This window comes from Rhinolophus ferrumequinum, chromosome 4, assembly GCF_004115265.2.
Source record: "Rhinolophus ferrumequinum isolate MPI-CBG mRhiFer1 chromosome 4, mRhiFer1_v1.p, whole genome shotgun sequence".
Lineage (NCBI taxonomy): Eukaryota > Metazoa > Chordata > Mammalia > Chiroptera > Rhinolophidae > Rhinolophus > Rhinolophus ferrumequinum.
In genome coordinates, this window is record NC_046287.1 from 90663638 (window position 1) to 90689177 (window position 25540).

The following is a 25540-nucleotide window of genomic DNA, read 5'->3' on the forward strand; positions in this document are numbered from 1 at the left end:
ATATAGGACTGGAATTAATATTTTATTCCCAAAAGCAATCCACAATTGAGGTGGTTGGCACTAGATAGATTTCCACAGAAATGCACTAATGACTTTTGATAAGTGATAAGTTATAAGAAATGTTATCTTATCACTTAGAATGGATACATAAAAAGGCCAGTTGTAAGATAAATCCTTTTTGCAAAGGATTCTAACATTTTTCTTTTTATAGTAAACATGCTCTGAAAGAGTTTTTCTAGATCTTCATTGAAATAAGAAAACCTTCACTAATCCTCCTTAAGTAATTATTCTGCAACAGTTCTCTAACAATCACAAACTTTCATAAGGAGCCAGGATTACAAAGAAGATTCACATGAGAAGACATTTATGTCTTCTGTATAGAAACTGTACTCTTAAAGAAATGAATTACTATATGCATAAACTTTAATGGCTTTTAAAGTGGGACTCAAAAATAATTGCATGATTCATCAACTCAGAATTTAGAGCTACTCTTTAACCAGCAATACTATCTAAAACACAACTATTTTCTTTTACTTTTCGATAGCAGAGAGAAGAACAGACATGAAACATAACAGGAAGCTGTGTAGTTCCAAAAACATTGCAGGATTGGATGATGCGATAACCTTCACCAAACTTGGGACCATTACACCATTCACATGTGGTTGTGCTGCAATGGAGAAAATATTAAATCAATATTTAATAAATTTCTAATAAAGACATTTTGTTGATGCTATCTAAGACTCACAGCAGTATATAACACGGAGTTTATCATCATTTTTCTTATAATCTAATTGAGGAGCTAAGACACACACAAGTGAACAATTAAATACTAAAAAATAAAGTACATATGTGTGTATAAAACAATCCTAGTTTTCTAAAACAAAAGAGTATAGATTCATAGTAAGACAACATTCTATAGATAGATCCCAAATAGAACACAGTAACTGGACAGTGTAATCACAGAGAATTTTGTATTTCTTTATGATGTATTTCTGTATTTTCCAAATTTTCTATAATAAATATGAATTATTTTTATAACTCAAAATAAATATGTCATTAAAAAAATAAAGGCATTAACATAAACTAGTGTAAGGTTAGTGTCCATATATATCATTAAATGCTCACAAATCAGGTTTAAAAGACAGACATTATTAACCCATTAGTACGTTAACATTAGCACTTGAACAGAAGAAGAAACCTGAGTGTCCAGAGAACAAGGAGAAGTAAAGCTTCTCACTCTCATTAGCAATCAGGGAATACAACACAAAATGGCGAAGAAATATCATTTCACAATCATCAGGTGGGCAAAATGTAAAAGTCAGACAGTACAAAATTTGGTGAGGATGAGGACCATCAGGGACTCTCATAATTTTTTTGGTGGAATATAAATTGGTATAATCACTTTGGAGAGCAATTTGGCAAATTCTACTAAAGTTGAAGATACACCAATCCAAGTGTCCAATAGCAAGAGAAAGAATAAATAGATTAGATTTGTATAGGAAAACTATACAAGAGTTAATGAACTAGAGCCAGATATATATAAATATATATATATATATATATATATATATATATATATATATATCTTTTAAAAAGTTAAGCCTAAAAAACAAGTTGAAGAATGACATATTCACATGTAGTTTAAAATATGAAAACTCATACTAAATATTTGTTAGAGGTTTTTCTGATGTCAACCAATTTTTCAATTTTCTGCAGACACCAACTGCATGTTCTGAAATTCAATTCTGACCAATTACTTGGAGTTAGTGCCAGACTCCACAGGTTTAAGGAGTCAGTCCCACAAGATTGCCCTCACTTCAGATGCAGTTGCAAGTATGAGGACCCCAGGTTAGCCTACTTCTTTTCCTCTTGGCTACAGATTAGGGGTTTCCATGATGCCTCTCCTTCCAGGTTTGATAATTTGCTAGAAAAACTCAGAACCCAGGAAAATGCTATATTTACTATTGCAGTTTATTATAAAGGATACAAATGAACAGCCAAATGAAGCGAGGTCTGAAAAGGTCCCGAGTGCAGGAGCCTCTGTCCCTATGGAGTTCAGGTGTGCCACTGTCCAGGCACCAGATGTGTTTGCCAACTTGGAAGTTCTCCAAACCCCATTGTTTATGGGTTTTTATGGAAGTTTCATTATGTAGGCGCACTTGATTAAATGATTGGCCATTGGCAACTGAACTCAATCTCCAGCACCTCTCCCTTCCCATCCCCAAGGTGGAGGGGGTTGGAGTTAAAAGTTCGAAACTTCTAATCAAAGCTCAAATCCCCATCCTGAAGTTATCTGGGGGCCACTGAGAGTCACCTTATTTGCATAAATGCTTGATGTTTTCCCAGAGGGCCCTTAAACTCTCCTCATTGCTTTTTTTGGGGGGAGGGGGGGTAATTCTTTTTTCTTTTTGTTGTTCTTATTGGTTATTTTCTGCTATCTTATCTTCTAAATCGCTGATTTGGTCCTCTGCTTCATCTAATCTGCTGTTGATTCTCTCTAATGTAATTTTTTTAATGGGGGAATATTGGGGAACAGTGTGTTTTTCCAGGGCCCATCAGCTCCAAGTCGTTGTTCTTCAATCTAGTTGTGGAGGGCGCAGCTCAGCTCTAAGTCCAGTCGCCATTTTCAATCTTAGTGGCAGGGGGCGCAGTCCACCATCCCATGTGGGAATTGAACCAGCAACATTGTTAAGAGCTCGTGCTCTAACCAACTGAGCCATCCGGCCGCCCTTCTAATGTAGTCTTGATTTTGGTTATTGTATTCTTCACTTCTTACTGGTTCCTTTTTATGGTTTCTATGTCCATTTTTATGCTTGCTATATCTCTGTTGACGTCCTCACTAAGTTCCTTATAACCATTTGTGGGGACAGAGCCCCAAAAAGCAGTTTCCAGGCTCTTGGCCTCACATAGAAAGGTGCTGGCTCAGGTAGTAAATGGCCATCAACTGTGATCAAATGGCCAGCAGCTGTAGCTAGTTGGCCGTCAGCTGTAACCAGTGAGCCATTGGCCACGAATATAACTGCTGTGGCTAGGCTAGCAGAAAAAAAAAGGGGGAGCTAGCAAGAAGATGGTGGCTGAGTCTGCAAGCGGCACAGTGAGGGTTGAGAATTGTGTTGCTCCTGGTTCCTGTGTCTCCAACCCAGCCACCAGTGAGAGTATAGTGATGTGACTCCCCTACCTGTGGCTCCGTGGGTGTTCCTTTTTGGCCACACCATATCCTGCGTTCTTATGTGGGGAGCGGGACCAGAGACCCCGCAGGACGCCCCGCATGACACATGGCGAAGTCGGCAGGATCCCCTGCACTACACCATTGTTTTGAACTCCGTATCTGGTAGATTGCTTGCCTCCATTTTGTTTAGTTCTTTTTCTAGAGTTTTCTCCTGTTCTTTCATTTGGGACGTATTTCTTTGTTTCCTTATTGTGGCTGCCTCTCTGTCTTTAGATTAGGTAGTGCTGCTATGTCTCCCAGTCTTGTTGGGTGGCCTTATGTAGCAGGGATCCTGTGGGGCCCAGTGGCACAGTCTCCCTGGTCACCTGCTCCAGCTGCTCCAGGAGTGTCCCTTGTATGGATGGTGTGTGCCCTCCTGTTACAGTTGAGCCTTGATTGTTATTGGCATGTCGGCGGGTGGAATTGACCCTCAGACTGACTGGCTGTGTGGTTTGGCCACGTCCACAGCTTATGGGCTCTGGTGCAGGAAGTTTCCGCCATGGAGTAGGATTCACCCCAGTGGGCTCTGGTGCCTGTTGAGACTGCCCTTTGTGTGTGCTGCTTGTGGAGCTAATTGGGTGGTGCTCTGCTGTGGTCTGAAGCCAACCTCCAAGAATGTTGGTTCTGGGGCCTCTTGAGAAGGGCAGGCCCAGGTCAGCCACTGCCTGTGACTGATGGGGAGTACCTGGTAGAAGGTACAAAGTGATCTGTAGTTAGTTGTTCTGTACCTGGAGGTATGTGGGCGAAGCCACACTACAAACCAAGGATGGCTACCACCATTGCTGGGTCTGGGTTAGCTTTGCAAAAAGCCAGGACACTCTGACGCCTGCTGCCACCTGCTGGCTCAGGTAAGGTTCAGCCACTGATAAAGCCTCCTGCGGTATTCAAGTTGGGTGAGGCAGAATCACAGTGAGTCAGCAGGGTGGAGCAGCAGAGCTCACCAGGCCAATCAAATTCAGATTTGGCCTGTAAGGGTGGGCTCAATGCAGGAAAGATGGCACCTGCCTGCTGGCTACATGGGAGAGAGCCCCACACAGGGAAAATTGGGACTGTCCCCCAAGTCCTTGCCCCGAAGTTACACACCTCAGTCTCTCCCCATGTGTCTCCGGTGCCCCTAGAGTCACCATCCCTCTGCTGGAGCCCAGGGTAAGTACCTGCATGGGCCCTTTAGAGGATGTCTGGGTTTCCAACTGCCTTCCGTCTCATCCAAAGGGTCAGAATTCCCACTGTTTTTCACAGCCAGAAGTTGTGTGGGCTTCTCTTCCTGGAACCAGTACGTCTGGCTGGGGAGCCTGGTGTGGGGGGCTGGAGTCCCTCACTCCTTCATGGGGAACCTCTGTGGCCAAGATAATCTATCCCAGTTTTCAACCACCACACGTGGTTGTAGGACCAACCTGTTTTGTGTCTTCCCCAGTCTCAACATGGCTTCTTTTTTATATCCTTAATTATAAAACTTCTGTTCAGCTAGACTTCAGATGATTCTCCAGGTTGATTGTTCTATAACTTAGTTGTAATTTTGATGTGTTCACGGGATGAGGCAAGCATAGCATTTATTTACTCTGCCATTGTGGATCTGCTTTATTATCCTACATTTTGTTGCTCTTCATAGATGTTTTGTTCTGGCTGAACATTTATTTTTGTGTTTGCACATATCCCTACTTTTACTCAACTTCCGTTCATTTTCCTATTTGGTTCCCTCTTCCTGGAATGCCCCTTGAACACAATAAATATTTTCAAACATACACTTTTACCCATCCTTCTAGATCATTTCATTCCTGAATCTTCCATACTTTCCCAGCAGTTATAATCTCTTTCTCTGGCCCTTTTTATTTATAATTCACTTGTGTCACTTCATTTACATAAAAACTCATCCTCTAAAGTTGCCAAATATAGAATCATATAGAGAAAAACACAGATTTCCCCCTTTATTCCTCCCTTCAATCACTCTAACTTTCCTCTCCAGAGTAACTAAAGCTCATAGTTTGAGTTGTACCCTCTAGCTCCCAGACTCATGACTATTTTTTACATAAATGGAATCTCTCATACGTGCATTCTCTCACTCTGTATGTATGTGTCTGTGTGTAACAAAATGTCTTGGACAGCCTTCCATGTTAATACATTTTGTTTTACTTCATTCTTGTTAGTGGCATCATAATGTTCCATAAAATGGGTACACCATAAATTTGTTACCACGTTTTTATTGATAACCATTTAGGCTGTAATTATCATTTCTGTGCCTAACTTTGTGTTCACATATAACAATTTCTATAAGACAGATTCCTAAAATTTAAATTTATATTTTAAGGGGTAATTATAATATTGTCAAATTTCCTTCCTCAAAGCTTTCACCAATTTAAAATGCCACCAGTGGTACATCATAATCCTGTTTTGAACATCCAAAGCTAACACATAATGTCAATCTTTTTAATCCTGATAAAACTTATTAAGAAAAATTTATTGTTTTTATTTATATTGCATTTCCTTGATTACTGGTGTGATTTAACATTTCTCATGTTTATCATCTATGTATATTGTTATCCATGAACTGCATGTTCCTAACACTTAAGCACTTTTCTATGGGTTGTATCTTTTCTTACTGATTTGTGGGGATATACATATATGTTTCAACAGTTACAAGTATTCCAATATCTTCTTTTAGTTAATGGCTTGTCTCAATTTTATTGATGGTGTCTTTACATGGAAAATTTATACTTTTTTCAAATGTATGAAACTTTGCTTTACTGTTTATATTTTCTGTACTTTGTTTAAACTATCATTCCCAACCATGAAGTCATAAAGATAGTCTCCTATACTTGCTTGTAAAGGCTTTAAAGTTTTGCTTTTCATATTTAAATCATTAGTCCAACAGGAGATGCTTTTGTAATACGATGGTGACATATACATAACAAGAAGTCTTTGGTGATCTTTAGTTTCACACAAGGTGTTTTCCTTAGTATGCATAGAGCTCTCAGTGTTTGTGAAATTACATCTTTCATTACTTCTGAGAGTTTACAGTCATGATTTCATTGAACAATAATTCCCAATGTTTTCTCTATTCTCACGTTTTGGGACTTTAAGTGTGTGTTAAATCTCCTTTCCCTCCTGTCTGTATATGCACCAGAATTTCTTCAGGTCTCTTCATATGTGAAAATTGTCTGTTTAACCCATGCACTAATTTCAACTATTACATTTTTTCAGTTTCTAGAATTTCATTTCATTTAAAATTTCTTGTTCACATTTCCCTGGTCATATTTGATGGTATTTTGTTCCTTAAGCATTTTTAAAATTAAGTTATATTTCTTTAAACACTTAAATTAGCTATGTAATATTCTGTAAGCAATTATAATATGTTAGATCCTTGGAGATTTGTATCTGTTGATTGTTTTTGCTGACTTTTACTCTTGGTGGTTTATTTCCTCTTGTATTTAGAAATTTCTTTAAATTGTGAAATAATATTCACTTGAACTTAATTTTTGAAATTTTCAAAGTCTAGATTGAAGATGTTTCTCTCAAAAACATTTGTGGTGAATTAAAATCTCTTGGTCTCATATCTGTTTACCACTCATTAGGTAAGTTTTAATTATTTAAAAAAATTTTTGTCCTTGGAGATTTTTCTTTTTTTTTTTTTTGCATTTTTTTTTTTATTTTTTAAATTTATTGGGGTGACAATTGTTAGTAAAATTACATAGATTTCAGGTGTGCAATTCTGTATCACATCATCTATAAATTACATTGTGTGTTCACCACCCAGAGTCAGTTCTCCTTCCATCACCATATATTTGATCCCCCTTACCCTCATCTCCCACCCCCAACCCCCTTACCCTCTGGTAACCACTAAATTACGTTCCCCAGATTAATTTTCAAACCCCGTAGCCATCCTGTGGTCACCGACTGTCCTCCAATCCCCTCACCCTCCCCCCCGCCCATCTAGCAACCCACAGTTTTTCCTCTTTGTCTCCAAAACTGTTTCTGATTAGTTCATTCACTTATTCTTTTCTTTAGATTCCGCAAATAAGTGAGATCATATGGTACTTATCTTTCTCTGTCTGACTTATTTCACTTAACATAATGTTCTCTAGGTCCATTCATGTTGTTGCAAATGGTAAGATTTCTTTCTTCTTTATGGCTGCGTAATACTCCATTGTATAAATGTACCACAGTTTCTTAATCCAGTCATCTACCGATGGGCATTTTGGTTGTTTCCATGTCTTAGCTATTGTGTATAGTGCTGCAATAAACATAGGAGTGCATAAAGATTTTTGAATTGGAGTTTTGGATTTCTCCGGATAGATACCTAGGAGTGGAATTACTGGATCATAGGGTAGTTCCATTTTCAGATTTTTGAGATACCTCAATACTGTTTTCCATAGTGGCTGCACCAATCTGCAATCCCACCAACAGTGCACAAGCATTCCCTTTTCTCCACATCCGCGCCAGCACTTGTTGTTTGTTGATTTATTGATGATAGCCATTTTGACTGGGGTGAGGTGGTATCTCATTGTGGTTTTTATTTGCATTTCTCTGATGGTTAGTGAGGTTGAGCATTTCTTCATATGTCTGTTTGCCATCTGTATGTCCTTTTTAGAAAAATGTCTCTTCAGGTCCTCTGCCCATTTTTTAATTGGGTCGTTTGATTTTTTGGAGTTGAGTTGAGTGAGTTTTTCATAGATTTGTGATATTAATCCCTTATCAGATATATCATTGGCAAATATCTTTTCCCATTCAGTAGGATCCCTTATTGTTTTATTGATGGTTTCCTTTGCTGTGAAAAAACTTTTTAGTTTGACATAGTTCCACATGTTTATTTTTTCTCTTACTTCCCTCGAGCGAGGGTATATATCAGTAAAAATCTTACTCCGGGTGATGTCTGAGAAGTTTCTTCCTATATTTTCTTCTAGGTATTTTATGGTTTCAGATCTTACATTTAAGTCTTTAAGCCATTTTGAATTTATTTTTGTATATGGTGTAAGGAGGTGGTCCAGCTTCATTTTTTTGCATGTGTCTGTCCAGGTTTCCCAGCCCCATTTATTGAATAGACTGTCTTTACTCCATCATACATTCTTGCTTCCATTGTCGTAGATTAAATGGCCATATAGGCGTGGATCTATTTCTGGACTCTCTATTCTGTTCCATTGATCTATGTGTCTGTTTTTATGCCAGTACTATGCTGTTTTGATTACTGTAGCCTTGTAGGATAATTTGAAGTCAGGTATTGTTATACCTCCCACTTTGTTCTTATTTCTCAAGATTGCCTTTGCTATTCGGGGTCTTTTATGGTCCCATATAAATTTTAGGATTATATGTTCTATTTCTGTGAAAAACGACGTTGGTAGTTTGATAGGAATTGCGTTGAATATGTATATTGCCTTAGGCAGTATGGACATTTTAACTATATTAATTCTTCCTATCCATGAACATGATATGTGTTTCCATCTATTTATATCTTCCTTCATTCCTTTCTTCAGTGTTTTATAATTTTCTGAGAACAGATCTTTTACTTCTTTGGTTAAATCTATTCCCAGGTATTTTATAGTCTTTGGAGCGATTGTAAATGGGATTGTTTTTTTAATTTCTCCTTCTGATGTTTTATTATTGGTATATACAAATGCAACTGATTTCTGAATATTAATTTTGTATCCTGCTACTTTACTAAATTCATCTATCAGCTCTAATAGCTTCTTGGTGGAGTCTTTAGGGTTCTCTATATATAGTATCATATCATCTGCATACAATGATAATTTTACTTCTTCCTTACCAATTTGGATGCCTTTTATTTCTTTTTCTTGTCTGATTGCTGTGGCAAGAACTTCCAGCACTATGTTGAATAGAAGCGGAGATAGTGGGCAACCTTGCCTTGTTCCGGATCTTAGGGGGAATGGTTTTAGCTTTTCCCCATTGAGTATGATGTTAGCTGTGGGTTTGTCATATATGGCCTTTATTATGCTGAGATATGATCCCTCTATTCCCACTTTCTTAAGGGTTTTTATCATAAATGGCTGTTGGATTTTATCAAATGCTTTTTCTGCATCTATTGATATGATCATGTGATTTTTATTTTTCATTTTGTTAATGTGGTGTATCACATTAATTGATTTGCGGATGTTGAACCACCCTTGCATACCAGGGATGAATCCCACTTGATCATGGTGAATGATCTTTTTAATGTATTGCTGAATTCTGTTCGCTAATATTTTGTTGAGGATTTTTGCATCTATGTTCATTAGAGATATCGGCCTGTAGTTTTCTTTTTTTGTGGTGTCTTTGTCTGATTTTGGGATCAGGGTGATAGTGGCTTCGTAAAAAGTGTTTGGGAGTCTTCCTTCCTTCTGGATTTTTTGGAAGAGCTTGAGGAGAATAGGTGATAATTCTTTTTTGAACGTTTTATAAAATTCACCTGTAAAGCCATCTGGTCCAGGACTTTTGTTTGTTGGGAGACTGTTGATTACTGATTCAATTTCCATGGTGGTAATCAGTTTATTCAGGTTCTCTGTTTCTTCTTGAGTTAGCCTTGGAAGGTTGTACGCCTCTAGAAAATTGTCCATTTCTTCCAAATTGTCAAATTTGTTGGCATATAGTTGCTCATAGTAACTTTTTAAAACTTTTTGTATTTCTGCAGTGTCCGTTGTCACTTCTCCTCTTTCATTTCTGATTTTATTAATTTGGGTCCTCTCTCTCTTTTTTTTAATGAGTCTGGCTAAAGGTTTGTCGATTTTGTTTATCTTCTCTAAGAACCAACTCTTGGATTCATTGATCTTTTGTATTGTTTTTCTGGTATCTATTTCATTTATTTCTGCTCTGATCTTTATTATCTCCTTCCTTGTGCTCCCTTTGGGCTTATTTTGCTGTTCTTTTTCCAAATCCCTTAAGTGTGAAGATAAACTGTTGATTAGTGATGTTTCTTGTTTCTTTAGGTAGGCCTGCAAAGCTATGAATTTCCCTCTTAGGACTGCTTTCGCGGCATCCCATAGATTTTGGGTCGTTGTGTTTTCATTTTCGTTTGTCTCGAGATATCTTTTGATTTCTTCCTTGATCTCCTGCTTGACCCATTCATTATTTAGTAATAAGTTATTCAGCCTCCATGAATTGGTGTGTCTTCCAGTTTTTTTCCTGTAGTTCATTTCTAATTTCATAGCATTGTGATCAGAGAAGACAATTGGTATGATTTCAATTTTCTTAAATTTATCAAGACTTGTTTTGTGGCCTAACATATGGTCTATCTTGGAAAATGTTCCATGTGCGCTTGAGAAAAACGTGTATTTTGCAGCATTGGGGTGAAATGTTCTGAAAATATCGATTAAATCCAAGTGGTCCAATGTATCATTTAAGGCTGCTGTTTCCATATTGATTTTCTGTCTGGAAGACCTGTCCCTTGTTGTCAGAGGTGTGTTGAAGTCCCCTACTATAATAGTGTTACTGTTGATCTCTGTCTTTATGTCAGTCAGTACCTGTTTTATATATTTAGGTGCTCCTATGTTGGGTGCATAGATGTTTACTAGGGTTGTCCTCTTGTCGGATCGATCCCTTTATTATTATATAGTGCCCATCTTTATCTTTTAGTATGTTCTTCATTTTAAAGTCTATTTTGTCAGATATAAGTATTGCAACTCCAGCTTTTTTCTCGTTTCCATTTGCATGAAATATCTTACTCCAACCCTTCACTTTCAGCCTGTGTGTGTCTTTTGTTCTGAGGTGAGTCTCTTGTATACAGCATATACAAGGGTCTTGCTTTCTTATCCAGTCAGCCACCCTATGTCTCTTGATTGGAGCATTTAATCCATTTACATTTAAAGTGATTATTGATAGGTACATAGTTATTTCCATTTTTAAATTTGTAGTTAGATTGTTTTGATCTTTCTTCTATTTACAGAAGTCCTTTTAGTATTTCTTGCAATGCTGGCTTGGTGGTGATAAATTCCTTTAGCTTATTTTTTTCTGGAAAGCTCTTTATCTCTCCATCAACTTTAAATGATAGCCTTGCTGGATAAAGCAATCTAGGTTGTAGGCCTTTGTTTTCCATCACTTTGAGTATCTCCTGCCACTCCCTCCTGGCCTTCAATGTTTCTGTAGAAAAATCATTTGATAGTCTTATGGGAGTTCCCTTGTATGTAACCCTCTGTCTTTCTCTTGCTGCTTTTAGGATTCTCTCTTTGTCTTTAAGCTTTGCCATTTTAACTATAATGTGTCTTGGTGTGGACCTGTTTGGGTTTATCCTGGTTGGAACTCTCTGCACTTCCTGGGCTTGTATGTTGGTTTCCTTCATCAGGTTGGGGAAGTTTTCAGACATTATTACTTCAAATATGTTCTCAATCCCTTGCTTACTCTCTTCACCTTCTGGTATTCCTATGATGCGCATGTTGTTGCGCTTGATGTTATCCCAGAGGTCTCTTAAGCCATCCTCATTGTTTTTTATTCTTTTTTCTTTCTGTTGTTCCGTTTGGGTGATCTCTGCTACCTTGTCTTCTAAGTCGCTGATTTGATCCTCTGCTTCATCTAACCTGCTGGTAATTCCTTCAAGTGAGTTCTTAATTTCGGTAATTGTGTTCTTTAGTTCTAACTGGTTGTTTGTTATGATTTCTACATCCCTCTTTATGTCTTCTCTAAGCTCGTTCGTTATGATTTCTACATCCTTCTTTATGTCTTCTCTAAGCTCCTTAAACATTCTTATCACCAGTGTTCTGAACTCTGTCTCTGAAAGGTTGGTTACGTCTTCTTCATTTGGTTCCAGTTGTGGAGGCTTCTTCTGTTCTTTTATTTGGGACGTGTATCTTTGTTTCCCCATTCTGGCTGACTCTCTGTGTTTATTTTGATATATTAGGTAGATCCCCTAGAGTTCTTAGTTCTTGCTAGGTTATCTTATGTAGTATGTGTCCTTTATATTTGACTCGCACCACGTCGTCCTCCTCTGCGTGTGCTCCAAAGGTGACTCTTGTGTTGTGCACACTGTCCTGTTCAAGGAGATCTTTAATTGCTTTTTGCTTGTGAGTAGGTGGGGTTAACTCCTGGGCTGACCCGTTGTGTGAGACTTGGCTCTGCCCCCCGCAGGGCGCTCTGCTGCGTGAGGGTTGACCACCCAAATGTGGTTTGGCCCCTATGGGCTCCAGTGCCTGCAGAGAACCCCCTCTGGGTGTGTGACCTGCAGGTCAAACCCGGCAGCACTCCGGTTTGGTCTGGAGTTGGCCCCTGGATATGCTGAATCCCGTGCCTCTCAAGTTCCTGGTCTCTGTGCTCTCCGTTCCGCCCTGGGATCCCGTGCGTGCCCGGAACTGCGGGTGCCACCGTGGTTTTTGGTTTTCGCCACCCCCGGCTGAGACTCCGCTGCGGGCTGGGATTTCCCGCCGCCACCGGCGGGCGTTTTCACTCCGCTCCCTTTCTTCCTTCCCCTGCTCGCCCAATTCGGAGATTTTTCTTTCTTTCTCACATGCATTCAAATCTCATGAGCATTGACATCTCAATGCATTAAAATTGTGAACTTCAAGGCCTGGTTACTTTTTTATTGGTAGATTTTTAATCACCTTTTTAAATTTCTCCAATGGTTACTAGTCTGTTAAGGTTTTCTGCCTTTCATTGAGTCAATATTGGTGTTTATATACTCCTGGGAAACCACTTTACTTATGCATACAACAAATATTTGTTAAATCAATAATACAGTCACTGGTGCTCAGTACAGCAGTAAAAATAGTTTTATACCATCTGAAGGAAATGAGAGATAAGCCTGAGAAGATTGAAAGTGTGTAGTGTTTAAGAACCCTAGTCCTGAGATTAGGCAATGATTCTTACACTGGCCATTGATCCCTAAGGAAGAGAATTTGCTCTGTGTATGTCTGCTCTATTCCTGGTCTCTGTGAAGTTAAAATAAAGCATTTCCCTGCATAGTGTGCCTGGGACTAAAGAACCTGTTTTTTTGTTTGTTTGTTTTTTTGGAATAACACACTTTTATGTTCTTAGCAATTCATAGAAAAGATTTATACTACAACTGTATAGATGTTGCCAGCCACACCTCAGCAATCTGTATCTCACATTAAATTTAAGTAATAACTTGAGAATGTTAGAAAACGGGATGAATCCATTCTATACTATTATGCCTGAAGAGCAAAGGAGCAATTTGAAGAACAGCATGTATGTTTTGATGTGTGTTGTGTGATGTGTTGTGTGTGATGTGGTGTGTGTGTGTGTGTGTGTGTGTGTGTATGTGTGTGTGTGTAGTAAAACAGTCATCTGAGGCTGTAATGAAGAACATTTTAAATGCTTAAAAGTGCATTTTGGTTAAAAGGGTTTCAGAATTTGCTCACCAGTTTAGCAACGTTTGAATTTCTCCTGGGATCACATCATAATATTTATGTAGATTATTCTTTAAAAAAATCAAAGAAGTAAGTTGAGTAAGACGCTGTGGACTATTCAAAGAATTCTCTTTCCAAAAACTAGGATGAGTGAAGGTATTCGCAAATAAAAGTTTTTTCAGGTTAAGCTTCAAAATTCCAGATGGAAAAGAAGTCATCTCATTCCCATCAACAATCAGTTTTTTAAGTGATCTGCAAATAAAAGAAACCATACTTTAAAAAGTATTCATCGGGGGAGGGAGGCTCTGGAAGAGGGTAATATATGGTGATGGAAAGAGAACTGACTCTGTGTGGTGAACACACAATGTGAGATACAGACAATGTATTACAGAATTGTGCACATGAAATCTGTGTAACTTTACTAACAATTGTCACACAAATGAACTTGAGTTAAAAAAAAAATTCTGAACCAAGCAGAAAAAAAAATTCTGAACCAAACAGAATCATTTTATTTAAATATGGAATGAAATGAATTAATTTTATTTTATCTTAAATACATTCATTATGGATAATAAAAAATTAATTGCATTTCAAAAAAAAGTATTCATGTAATTTATAATACTGAAGTATTAGGTTGGTGCAAAAGTAATTGCAGTTTTTGCAATTATTTTTAACCTTTTAAACCACAATCACTTTCGCACCAACCTAATAAAATTCTGTCCCAATGTTTGTGAAAATTGTTATAAAACTTAGTAACAATAAAATACAAGTACTTAAGTATTTCCTTAGAATCAAGAACATTAACTTAAAAAGCAACTGAACCGACATATTATTATGCAAAAAAGTGTATTTGGGTCTTTGCAACATATCATTATGGAAAAAGAAATAATAATCACAAACAGCAAAACAAATGAATGTTATACTACATAAAATATAGTACAGTATATTGATACAAAGAAAGTATTTTCATAGACAAATTGAACATCAACACATTTTTTTTTTTATGTAAGCCCAATGAAAACAGTAAAATTAACACTATCAAAACACATTGTGTGCTACGTTGTACTTCAACTTTTCATCACCTGGTCCTCTTGGTTTTTAACATGTTAGTTGCTTCTAATAATCCTTTTTCTATTCAAAGAAAACCAACATGACTGATGTTCTCATTTTTTACCACTTGTCTTGATGATGTTTTTTACAGTCACTCATCTCCCTTCTATAATAACTAGTGGTGAAAGCAGTCAGAAAAGTATCTGCTCATAGGGGACATACAAAAATCAAATCAAAAGCTGGTCCAACTTATCAATTGTATTGGGGTGAAGATATTGATATAACCAACTGGTTATAAGTCAGATTTTAGGTAATAAGCAGCTTTAGATACTATGACTTTAAATTAAAAGATTTGAGGAAATAAGCAACTAGGGGCCGATAGATTCTTATTTGCTATCTAGTTTTCACATCTCTTATCCACACAAGTCTTTAATTATGACTCCCGATGACAATATTGAAACATGATCAAAGAAGGTATCTAAGACAGTGAGGCTAAGACAATAGTACCTCAGCTAGTTTCATCCCTCAGCCACAGTTTGACCACAGCACCTCTTATAGTCTAGAAAGGGTGAGCCAGATCTCAGGCTCCGTTTCGGTCCTGAAGGAGAAAGCTGGCATGGTCACTATTTTCCTTTACAGCAAATACAACCTGGGGGCCAGAGGCAAAGAACCCTATGCACAATCAGAAGAAGTGTGGTAAACTCTAGGGAAATGCCACAGAGAGTCCCCAGAATACCCATGGGTGAGGCTTCCCTGCCTGAGTTGGTTTATCTGAGAGGCCCCACCAGAACTTGCTCTCAATGAGTTCTGAAGAGCACAGCTATCTTTAGTAGGTTAAGGAGTCTTTAAAGCTAAAAGAGCTCTGTATGTTGAGGTGGCCTTTGCTTCTGAACATCCTGGATAGCGGAGAAACCTCCTTGTGCTACATCACTGACACTCTCGGTGCTCTGAATGGTACTCGGAGACTGCTGTTGCATTTGAGCAGAAGTCAGAGCTGCCAGGAGACAAAAACAACCAAAACACACAGGACAGTGTTCGTTCCTAAGGCAAGCACATCTTCACTTCTTATCTGTTTGGGAAGACAGATAAGAAATTGGTGCAGGGGTGGGAAGAAATAGTAAGATTCAAATATAGCGCGCGCGCACACACACACATACAGGAAAGAAAGAGAGAGAGACTTTCTTGAACCAAAATACATGATTTGTAAAACTAAAAAATTAAGTGGATGAACTGAAGAAGAACATGGTCTTCTTACAGATCTGGGTTAGAGGCAAAGACAACGTAGAAGAAATAAATCAAATAGAGCAAAAATAGTTTTAAAAATCATAAGGAAATAAAATGTAGGTGCCGTGGAAGACAGATCCAGGAGATGTAACATGTAAATAGTATGTGTTTCAGGAAGAGAAAATGAAACAGATAGGGGAGGAAAAGTGATAATTAAACATCTTTCCTTAACTCAAAAAAAAAAAAAAAAGTTTGAGCAGGCTGATTAAGAGTCCACCGAATTCCAAGGAAAACAGGTGTGATATCATGATTTATAAGAAATATATATTTGGTCACTCAGAGGACCAAAATATATTTCTCATATATATTTGGTCTTCATCCATAGTTTCTGGCTCACCACTCCGAAAACCCTTCTATTTCCTGAGCGATAAAAGCAATAGGAGCATCTTTTGTTATATTTTATCTTCTCTTCAGTTCCTGAAATTGCTTCTGAGCCATACAGGTGACATGGGTGTCTTGTTATTCATAACAAGGCCCTTCCCACCACAACTGGGTTGATGTTAATAAGGACTTTTGGAAAGCACCCAAGGATGGGGGCTGGTTTCCAGGGGAAGCAACCATGACTAGAGGGGTGGAACTTTCAGTCCCACGCCCTGGTTTCTGGGGAGGGAAGAAGGGCCAGAGGTTAAATCAATCACCAATGGCCAGTGCTTTAATCAATCATGGCCGAGTAATGGAGCCTCCATAAAAGTCCTAAAGGAGGAGGTTTGGAGAGCTTCCAGGTTGGGGAACCAGAACAATTCAATGTGCCACTGTGCTGAGCCCCAAACTCCATGAGAACAGAATTTCCTTTGTTCAGGGCCTCACACTATCTATCTCTTCATCAGGCTATTGATTTGTATCCTTTGTAATAAATTGGTAATCTGGTGAGTAAATAGGATTCCTGAGTTCTGTGAGTCACTCTAGCAAATTAATTGAACTTGAGGGGTGTGTGTGTGTGTGTGTGTGTGTGTGTGGTTGTGGGAACCTCTGATTTATAGCCAGTTAGAAGTACAGGTAACAACCTGGGCTTTCTATTGGCATCTTAAGTGGGGGGCAGTCTTGTGAGACTGAGCCCATAACCTGTGGGATCAGATGCCATCTCCAGGTAGATAGTGTCAGGATTGTGTTGATTTTTAGGACACCCACTTGCTGCCTAAGAATTGTTAGTTGCTGTGCCTCCCACCACCACAAGGGTGGAACTGGGTGCAGAACTCTTAAACAGATTAAAAAAAAAAAAAAAAGACATGCTGTTAAGCATAATCTGATTAAACTCCTGTAGGTCAAAGATGATGAAAAAAAATTATAGTTTTTCCAGATAAAAATAAGAACCACTTAAAAAGAAAAAGAAATCAAACTGGCATCTGCAACTCAACCTTATCTGCAACTCTGGGAGCTAGAGGAGGACATGAGGATGGAAATTGTATGTGAAAAGTGCTGCAATGTGAGATTGCACCTCCCATGCAAGACGTCATTTATCTCTCAGGATTTAAGATTAAAAAAAAAATTTACCCATGTCCTTCAGCTGAGGAAAATAAGGGAAAACTGTAACAGCCAATGAATCAAAGGAGACATCTCCAGGCTCAAGATGAGATGGAACAAACAAGAGCAGTAAGCAATGAATCGGTAGTAATTAATGAATCTTGAAATACATAGCGTTAAATGAAGAATGATCGAAAACGCTTGTGAGATCTAAGTGCTAAATATTCTTTAAATAAAGAGACATAATGCAAAGGAAAATACTAATGATAATCTGAAACAAAAGTTCCTGAACTATCTTAGCAAAACCTAGAATTAGATAATGGGTAAATGCATTTGGAAAGAAAGTGATGATATATTATAGCATTGTACACTGGAAATCTATACAATTTTACCAACCAATGTCACCCCCATAAATTTAATAAAATTTTTTTAAAAAGAAAGCAGGAAAATGAAAGTATTCTAAAGGTCTAAACTATTGGTGGAACACAGCAATGGGGAGACAGACCACCATGGTAGGAGAAGTAGCTTTTATCTTGCTTTTATAAAATATTAAAGAAAAACATACTTGTTTATGAGTTTTGGGGAAAGGAAAGATAGCTATTAATAGACTGGGAAAGTACAGTAGAGTTCAAAATTAACAAGGGAGAAGAAAAGGAATAAATAACATCCTGAAAAAAGAAAAATAAAAAAAAACACATATGTGAAAAGGAGGAAATAATAAATATAAAGTAAAATGGAAGGCAATAAATAAATATGTCAGTCATAACAAATATGAACAGGATGAATTCCCCTATTAAAATACAAAGATTGTCACATGAGGAATAAATAATTCATATAAATATTAGAAAAGTAGAAAAATTGTCTAATTTCATTGAAGATAAGATTATGCTTCCTGAAAACCAAAGAAGATCTAGTAAAACTCAACTGGAACTAATTTAATTTGTTTGCATAAATTGATTTTAAATAATGTAAAGAAGTACATAGCTTTTCTCTATTCTATACTGGCAATAGTCAGCTAGAGATAAAAATTAAACAAAATATTGCATTCAGAGTAGCAACACAATTATAAAATACTTAGAAAGGTTAGTGAGAAAGATAAAGGACTTATGTGAAGTGAGTCATAAATTCTTATGCAAAATATAAAATAATATCTGAATAAATGAAACATATAATATATTTTAGGACAAAGGATTTATCATTATTAAAATGTAAATTCTTCAAAATTTGTATGTAAACTCAAGGCAATTCCAATGAAAATTCCAACTTTGTGCTTATGTGTTTTGGGTGAGGAAAGGCTTGGGATGATATCAAGTATCTTAAAGATCATGATCAAGAGAGAATAGTTAAGAAACTATTATTGTAAAATAATCTCCCTACTAGTTATTCAAAATTATTCTAAAGTCATAATCAAAATAGTATGGTATTGACCTACAAGGACATACATGAAATTCAGAGACATTTAAAAAATGAATGTGAGAAACAATTGGAGCTTAGCAGTAAAATTACACTGTGTATTATTAACATCTTTTATATACGTATCTCCTTACCAAAAAAGCCAAAAAACAAAAACCTGTTAAGAACTACAGGTGTGCACATGAAAAAAATGGACAAAAGGAGCTTGTCATTCCATTAAGTGGTCATTGATATTGTGCTTTAAATAATTACTGAAAATGTTATGTCCTAAAAATACTGTATACCAGTTATTCAAATTGCATTTTGGTAAACTTAATGCTTCACATATTATATTTTATGGCTATTAAATAAATAAATGAACTCAATTTTCTCCATCACGATCATCACCAAATATGTCTTTAAGTGACACGTGTTCTTGTATAAACATAACTACTTCCAAAATACCTGAGTTTCTGGATTTCATTTGGAATAAAAGCAATACTATTGTAGGAAATGTCAAGTTCCTCAAGGTTGGTCAAAGAAAATAACCTTCAATAGAAAGAGAAAATAAATTGTAAAAGTGATTATCTATTTGTTATTACTGGGCATAAATAAGAATTAAATACTTAAGCAAATAGGTAGAAGTATAAAGAAACTAATATTTTTCTTAAATCTTGAAATTTATATAGAATTTTTACATTGTAAACGGTGTAATTGAAATAAAATTCCCTAAAAATTATTCATCTATCCATTAAGACTGGTTTGAAACGTTTGGAGTGGATAAAACCCCATCTAGAAAAAGCCACCTGAGAAAGTCCTAACAACTTTTCGATATATTTTCTTCTTGGTTACTGTATTAATTTCTTAGAGCTGAAATAACAAATAACCACAATCTGGATGGTTTAAAACAATAGAAATGTATTCTCTCACAGTTCAGGAGGTCAGGAGTCTGAAGTCAAGTTGTTGGAAAGGTTGGCTCCTTCTGGAGGCTCTGAAGAAGAAACTGTCCCTTGCTTTTCTCCCAGCTTCTGCTGGTTGCCAGCAATTGTTGGTGTTCCTTGGTTTGTGGCAACACAACTCCAATCTCTGGCTTTGTCTGCGTATGTTCATCTTATAAAGACACCATTTATTTGATTTTTTGAGCCCACCAAATCCAGTAACTTCATATTAACTTAGCAAATGACATCTGCAAAGACCCTGTTTCCAAATAAGGTCAAATTCTGAGGTTCTGCATGGACATGAATTAAACTTTGTTTTCATAGGTCTCAAAATTCTGTGACAGCCAGATTTTTGGTCAAGTCGTTTCCATTAAAAAGTACATTAAAAAGTACTGATTTTAAAAACTAATAACTTAAAAATTGCCACACACACAAATGGTCCACAAAACAGTCTCCTTTCCTTCTGAAGCTTTTATGATGCATTGTAATCATTAACCAGTATTTTACTATTAAGCTTAAATGGCCAGTTGAAACAAACAGTTCTGAGATCATTCTTCCACCACTGATTAAGACTGGGGTGGAAGGTATTGAGGATAATATTCCTTTAGCCTTCTGAGCTTTCTGGGCAGACGTGGTGACTGTGCCAGCTCCAGCTGCCTTCTTGTTCACTGCTTTGATGACACCCACAGCACCGGCTCATGTCACAAACAGCAAAACGACCCAGAGGAGGATAGTCAGAGAAGTTCTCAACACACGTGGGCTTGCCAGGAACCATATCAATGATGGCAGCATCACTAGATTTAAAAAATTTTGGGCCATCTTCCTGCTTTTCCCCAGAAGGACACTTAATATTCTCCTTCAGCTCAGCAAATTTGCAAACAATGTGAGCAATCAAGCACAGGTGTATATCTGGCACTGATTTGGCCTGGATGGTTCAGGATAATCACCTAAGCCATGAAGCCAGCTGCTTCCATTGGTGGGTCATTTTTGCTGTCACCAGCCACATTGTCACAATAGACATCTTTGATAGACACATTCTTAACATTGCACCTCACATTGTCCCCAGGAAGAGCTTCACTCAAAGCTTCACGGTGTGTTTCAACAGACTTTATTTACTTCAGTTGTAACATTGACTGAAGGAAAGGTGACCACCTTGGCGGGTTTGAGAACACCAGTTTCCACTCAGCCCACCAGGGCTGTACCAATACCACCAATTTTGCAGACATCCTGGAGGGGCAGATGCAAAGATTTGTCAGTTGGACGAGTTTGTGGCAGGATGCAATCCAGAGCTTTAAGTAGCATGGTTCCACTGGCACTGCCATCTTTACGGGTGACTTTCCATCCCTTGAACCAAGGCATGTTAGCACTTGGCTCCAGCATGTTGTCACCATTCCAACCAGAAATTGGCACAAATGTGACTGTGTCAGGGTTGTAGCCAATATTCTTAATGTAGGTGCAGACTTCCTTAACGATTTCCTCGTATCTCTTCTGGCTGAAAGGCGGTTCAGTGGCTCCATTTTGTTAACACCAACAATTAGTTGTTTCACATCCAGGGTGTAAGCCAGAAGGTCACGCTCACGGGTCTGCCCATTCTTAAAGATATCTGCTTCGCATTCACCAACACCAGCAGCAACAATCAGGACAGCACCGTCAGCCTGAGATATACCTGTGATCATGTTTTTGATAAAGTCTCCGTGGCTTGGGCCATCAGTGATGGTTACATAATACTTGCTGGTCTTGAATTTCCACACAGAGATATCAATGGGGATTCCACACTCACGTTCAGCTTTCAGTTTATCCAAGACCGAGGCAGACTGGAAGGAGCCCTTTCCCATCTTCGCAGCCTCCTTCTCAAATTTTTTGATCCCATTTCTTTTGTTGATCCCACCATATTTGTCGATTAGATGACCAGCAGTGTTCGACTTGCCAGAATCTACGTGTCCAATGACAACGATGTTGATGTGTGACTTTTCCTTTCCCATTTTGTATTAGATTTAGCAGAGGTTTTCACTACACCTGTGTTCTGGTGGCAAACCTGTTGCAAAAAAGTGGACATGAATTTTTGAATGAATTTTTACACTATTCAATGCAGTACAGTTGCATTGAGATTTTCCTAGTGAAATATCTTTGGTCTTCCTTTCCAGGAAGTAATAAGGATGTAGTTAAAAGAAAGAACCAAAGGACACAAAGGCTGTAACACAGAGAGAGCCAATGTCCTGGGGGTTGGGAATGGGAGTTGCTTCTTGAAGACTGGAATAGAAGGGCTAAGGACAACATTCATCAAAATCCCTAGTAAATGTTTGTACTTTGTGTATGCTGCTTTCAAATACCTTCGTGTTTTCCATATAAAACGAAGATGAAAAATTACTTGCATGAACATTAACTAAAGTATCATGAGCACAATATTTCATTAACTTCCTACTATCTTAGTGTGGCATGCAATGGTCCCCATGATCTGGCTCCAGACTACTTGTCCAGCTCACCTCTCCCACTCCACCATATTCACCTATAGTTCAGCCTTTATTTGCTGAAATTCCCTGAATTAGCCAGTTCTCACCTATCTCCAAACACTGAATGCAATTCCCTCAAACTTGACTCTTTGATCAATGTCTTCATTTCTTAAATCTTGGCTCAGATATCACCTCTTCCAAGGAACTCTCCCAAGTCTTCACACTGGGTGAGCAGCCTCTCCTGTAATTTTCTCTTTACCACCATCACATTGTGTAATAACTGTCTTCTAAACTCGGAGATTCTGGATGCCAAGGATTCAATTTTATATTTCTGTATATCCATTACCTTGCACAGTGCCTCGTAATTTACAATTCAATAAAAGGAGTGGTGACCCCAGTTATTTAAAATTATTTGCTCTAAGAAATTAATGAGATTGAATAGAAAGTAAAAGAAATGCCTTTATAATTTAGTGTTCATCTCAGACTTATCACCTAAAAAAATGGGTTAATACCATCTGTTTTATTTTTCAATTCAAAATTATTTCCTTGCCTCAGGTAATTTTTAGAAACATTTTTTCTTCCCTTATAACTTCAGTACTGACAAACTATCTGGTCCAAGCTTTCACCATTGATGATATATTCCTGTTGATGGTGATGCTTTTTTTTTAATTAACTTTTATTAATAAAAAATTTATTGTATGAATAAATTTATATGATTTTCAAAAATGGGCAAGATCCGTCCATCCATGCTGTTGCAAATGACATTATTTCATTTTTTCTTATGGCAGGATAGTATTCCATTGTGTATATATACCACATCTTCTTTATCCAATCATCTATCAAAGGATACTTTGGTTGTTTCCATGTCTTGGTCACTGTAAATAAAGCTGCAATGAACATCAGAGCACATATATCTTTACAGATGAGTGTTTTCAGAAGAAACAAAAACTCAGAAGAAACATAGACACAGACAATGGTTTAGTAGTTACCAGAAGGTAAGGGGGAACAAGGGTGGTAGATGAGGGTAAAAGGGATCAAATATATGGTGATGGAAGGAGAACTGACTCTGGGTGGTGAACACACAATGTGTGTGTTTGTATAGATGATGTATTACAGAATTATACACCTGAAAATACGTTTTCAGAATTATACACCTGAAACGTATGTAACTTTACTAACAATTGTCACCCCAATAAATTTGAATTAAAAAAATTAAAAAGAACAGGAAAAACAAATTTATGATGTTAGAAGTCTTGAGACTGGAAATGTCCATGAGAGAACTCTCCAGGGTAATGGAAATGCTCAATATCTTGCTTTGGATGATGGGTGTATACATTTGTTAAACACTTTGAATCAAATACCTAATATCTGTGCATTTTAATTGTATGTAAGTTATACCTCAAACATTTTTTAGAAAGAAGAAAAATAGGAGGAAAGGGAGGAAAAATCCAGGATGCTAATAACTATGTAATTGTGATAAAATATATGTAATACAAAATCTGCTATTTTAATCAATTTGCATTTTATTTTACTTTTTGACATTCAACATTATTTCACATTAATTTTAGATATACAGAATAGTGGTTAGAAATTTATATAATCCATGAAGTGATCCCCCTGACTAGTACCTACCTCACACTATACATAGTTATTATATTATTGATTATATTCCCTAAGCTTTACTTTACATCCCATGACTATTTTATAACTACCAATTTGTATTTTTTAATACCTTCATCTTTTCACCCTGCCCCCAATCCCCATCCCATTTATCACCCTGATAGATCTAGTAGCCATCTGACACCATACATAGTTATTACAATATTATTGACTCTATTCCTTATGCTATACCCTACATCCCCATGACTGCTGTGTGACAACCAATTTGTACTTCTTAATCCCTACCCCTTTCTCACTCACCCCCAAACCCTTTCCCATCTGGCAACCATCAAAATGTTCTCTGTATCTATACATTTGTTTCTGTTTCATTTATTTTGTTCTTTAGATTCCACATACAAGTGAAATAATGACATTTGTCTTTTGCTGTCTGACATACTACGCTCAGCACATTCATGTTGTTGCAGATGACAAGATTTCATTCTTTTTTACAGCTGAGTAATATACCATTGTATATACATACCATCTCTTCTTTATCCATTCATCCACTCAGGGACACCCAAGCACCCAGGTTGCCTTCCAGTCTTGGCTGTTGTAAATAATGCTGCAATGAACATGTGGATGAACCCATCTCCTCAAAGCATTTTGGGTTTCTTCAGATAAATATCCAGAAGTGGGATTACAAGGTCCTTCTTTGTCTCTTGGTATAGTCTTTGTTTTAAAGTCTATTTTGTTTAGTATAAATACTGCTACCCCAGCTTCTTATTTCTTTGTTGCCATTTTCATGAAATATCTTTTACCATCCCTTTACTTTCAGTCTGGTGTGTCTTTCGATCTGAAGTGAGTCTCTTGTAGGCAGCATATGTAAGGTCTCCTTTTCTTAGCATTCATCCTCCCTATCTTTTGATTGGAGCATTTAATCCATTTACATTTACAGTAATTATTGATAGGTATGTAGTTATTGCCATTTTATTATTCATATTTTTTAATTTTATTTTTCCATCTTAAAGAAGTCCCTCTAGGATTCCTTGTAATACTGGTTTGGTGGTGATAAACTCCTTCTCGTCTGAGAGACTCTTTATCTGTTCTTTGATTCTAAGTGATAGTTTTGCTGGATAAAGTAATCTTGGTTGTAGGTCGCTGCTTTTCATCGCATTGAATATTTTGTGCCCATCCCTCTGGCCTACAAATTTTCTGTTGAGAACAGCTGATAAGTCTTATGGGAGCTTCCTTGTGGTAAGTAACTACTTTTGTCTTGCTGATTTTAAGATTCTCTCTTTGTCTTTAACCTTTGGCATTTTAATCATGATGTGTCTTGGTGTGGGCCTTCTTTGGCTTTATCTTAGGACTCTGCATTTCCTGAGCTTATATATGGGTATCTATTTCTTTCACCAGGTTAAGGAAGTTTTCCGTCATTATTTCTTCAAATAGGTTTTCAATCTGTGCACTCTCTCTTCTCCTTCTGGTACCCCTATAATGCAAATGTTGGTACACTTGATGTTGTCCCAGAGACCCCTTAAACTCTCATTATTTTCTGGGGGGGGCTCTTTTTTCTTTTTGCTGTTCTGATTGGGTCTTTTATGCTACCTTTTCTTCTAAATCACTGATTTGATCCTCTGCTTCACCTAATCTACTGTTGATTCCCTCTAATGTTTCTTCATTTCCATTATTGCATTCTTTATTTTTGACTGGTTCTTTTTTTATGTTTTCTATCTCCATTTTTATGTTTCCCATCTCTTGGTTGAAGTTCTCCCTGAGATCGCTGAGCATCCTAATAACAAGCATTTGGAACTCTGCATCGGGTAGATTGCTTGTCTCCATTTTGTTTCGTTGTTTTCCTGGAGCTTTGTTCTGTTCTTTTAT

The 25540-nt window shown here is 37.2% G+C and overlaps 1 protein-coding gene and 1 pseudogene across 1 annotated transcript in view; both read right to left on the reverse strand.

Annotated features, from left to right (window-relative positions):
- Positions 1-492: 492 nt before the first annotated feature.
- Positions 493-25540, reverse strand: part of LRRC63 (leucine rich repeat containing 63) — a 73070-nt gene continuing 48022 nt past the window's right edge. Inside the window, exons 8-10 of the mRNA XM_033104040.1 lie at positions 19138-19221; positions 13498-13737; positions 493-667 (exon numbers count right to left, since the gene is read on the reverse strand). Coding sequence (XP_032959931.1) covers positions 493-667; positions 13498-13737; positions 19138-19221 — 499 coding nt within the window. The remainder of the gene's footprint in view (positions 668-13497; positions 13738-19137; positions 19222-25540) is intronic.
- Positions 19614-21592, reverse strand: LOC117021575 (elongation factor 1-alpha 1-like; annotated as a pseudogene).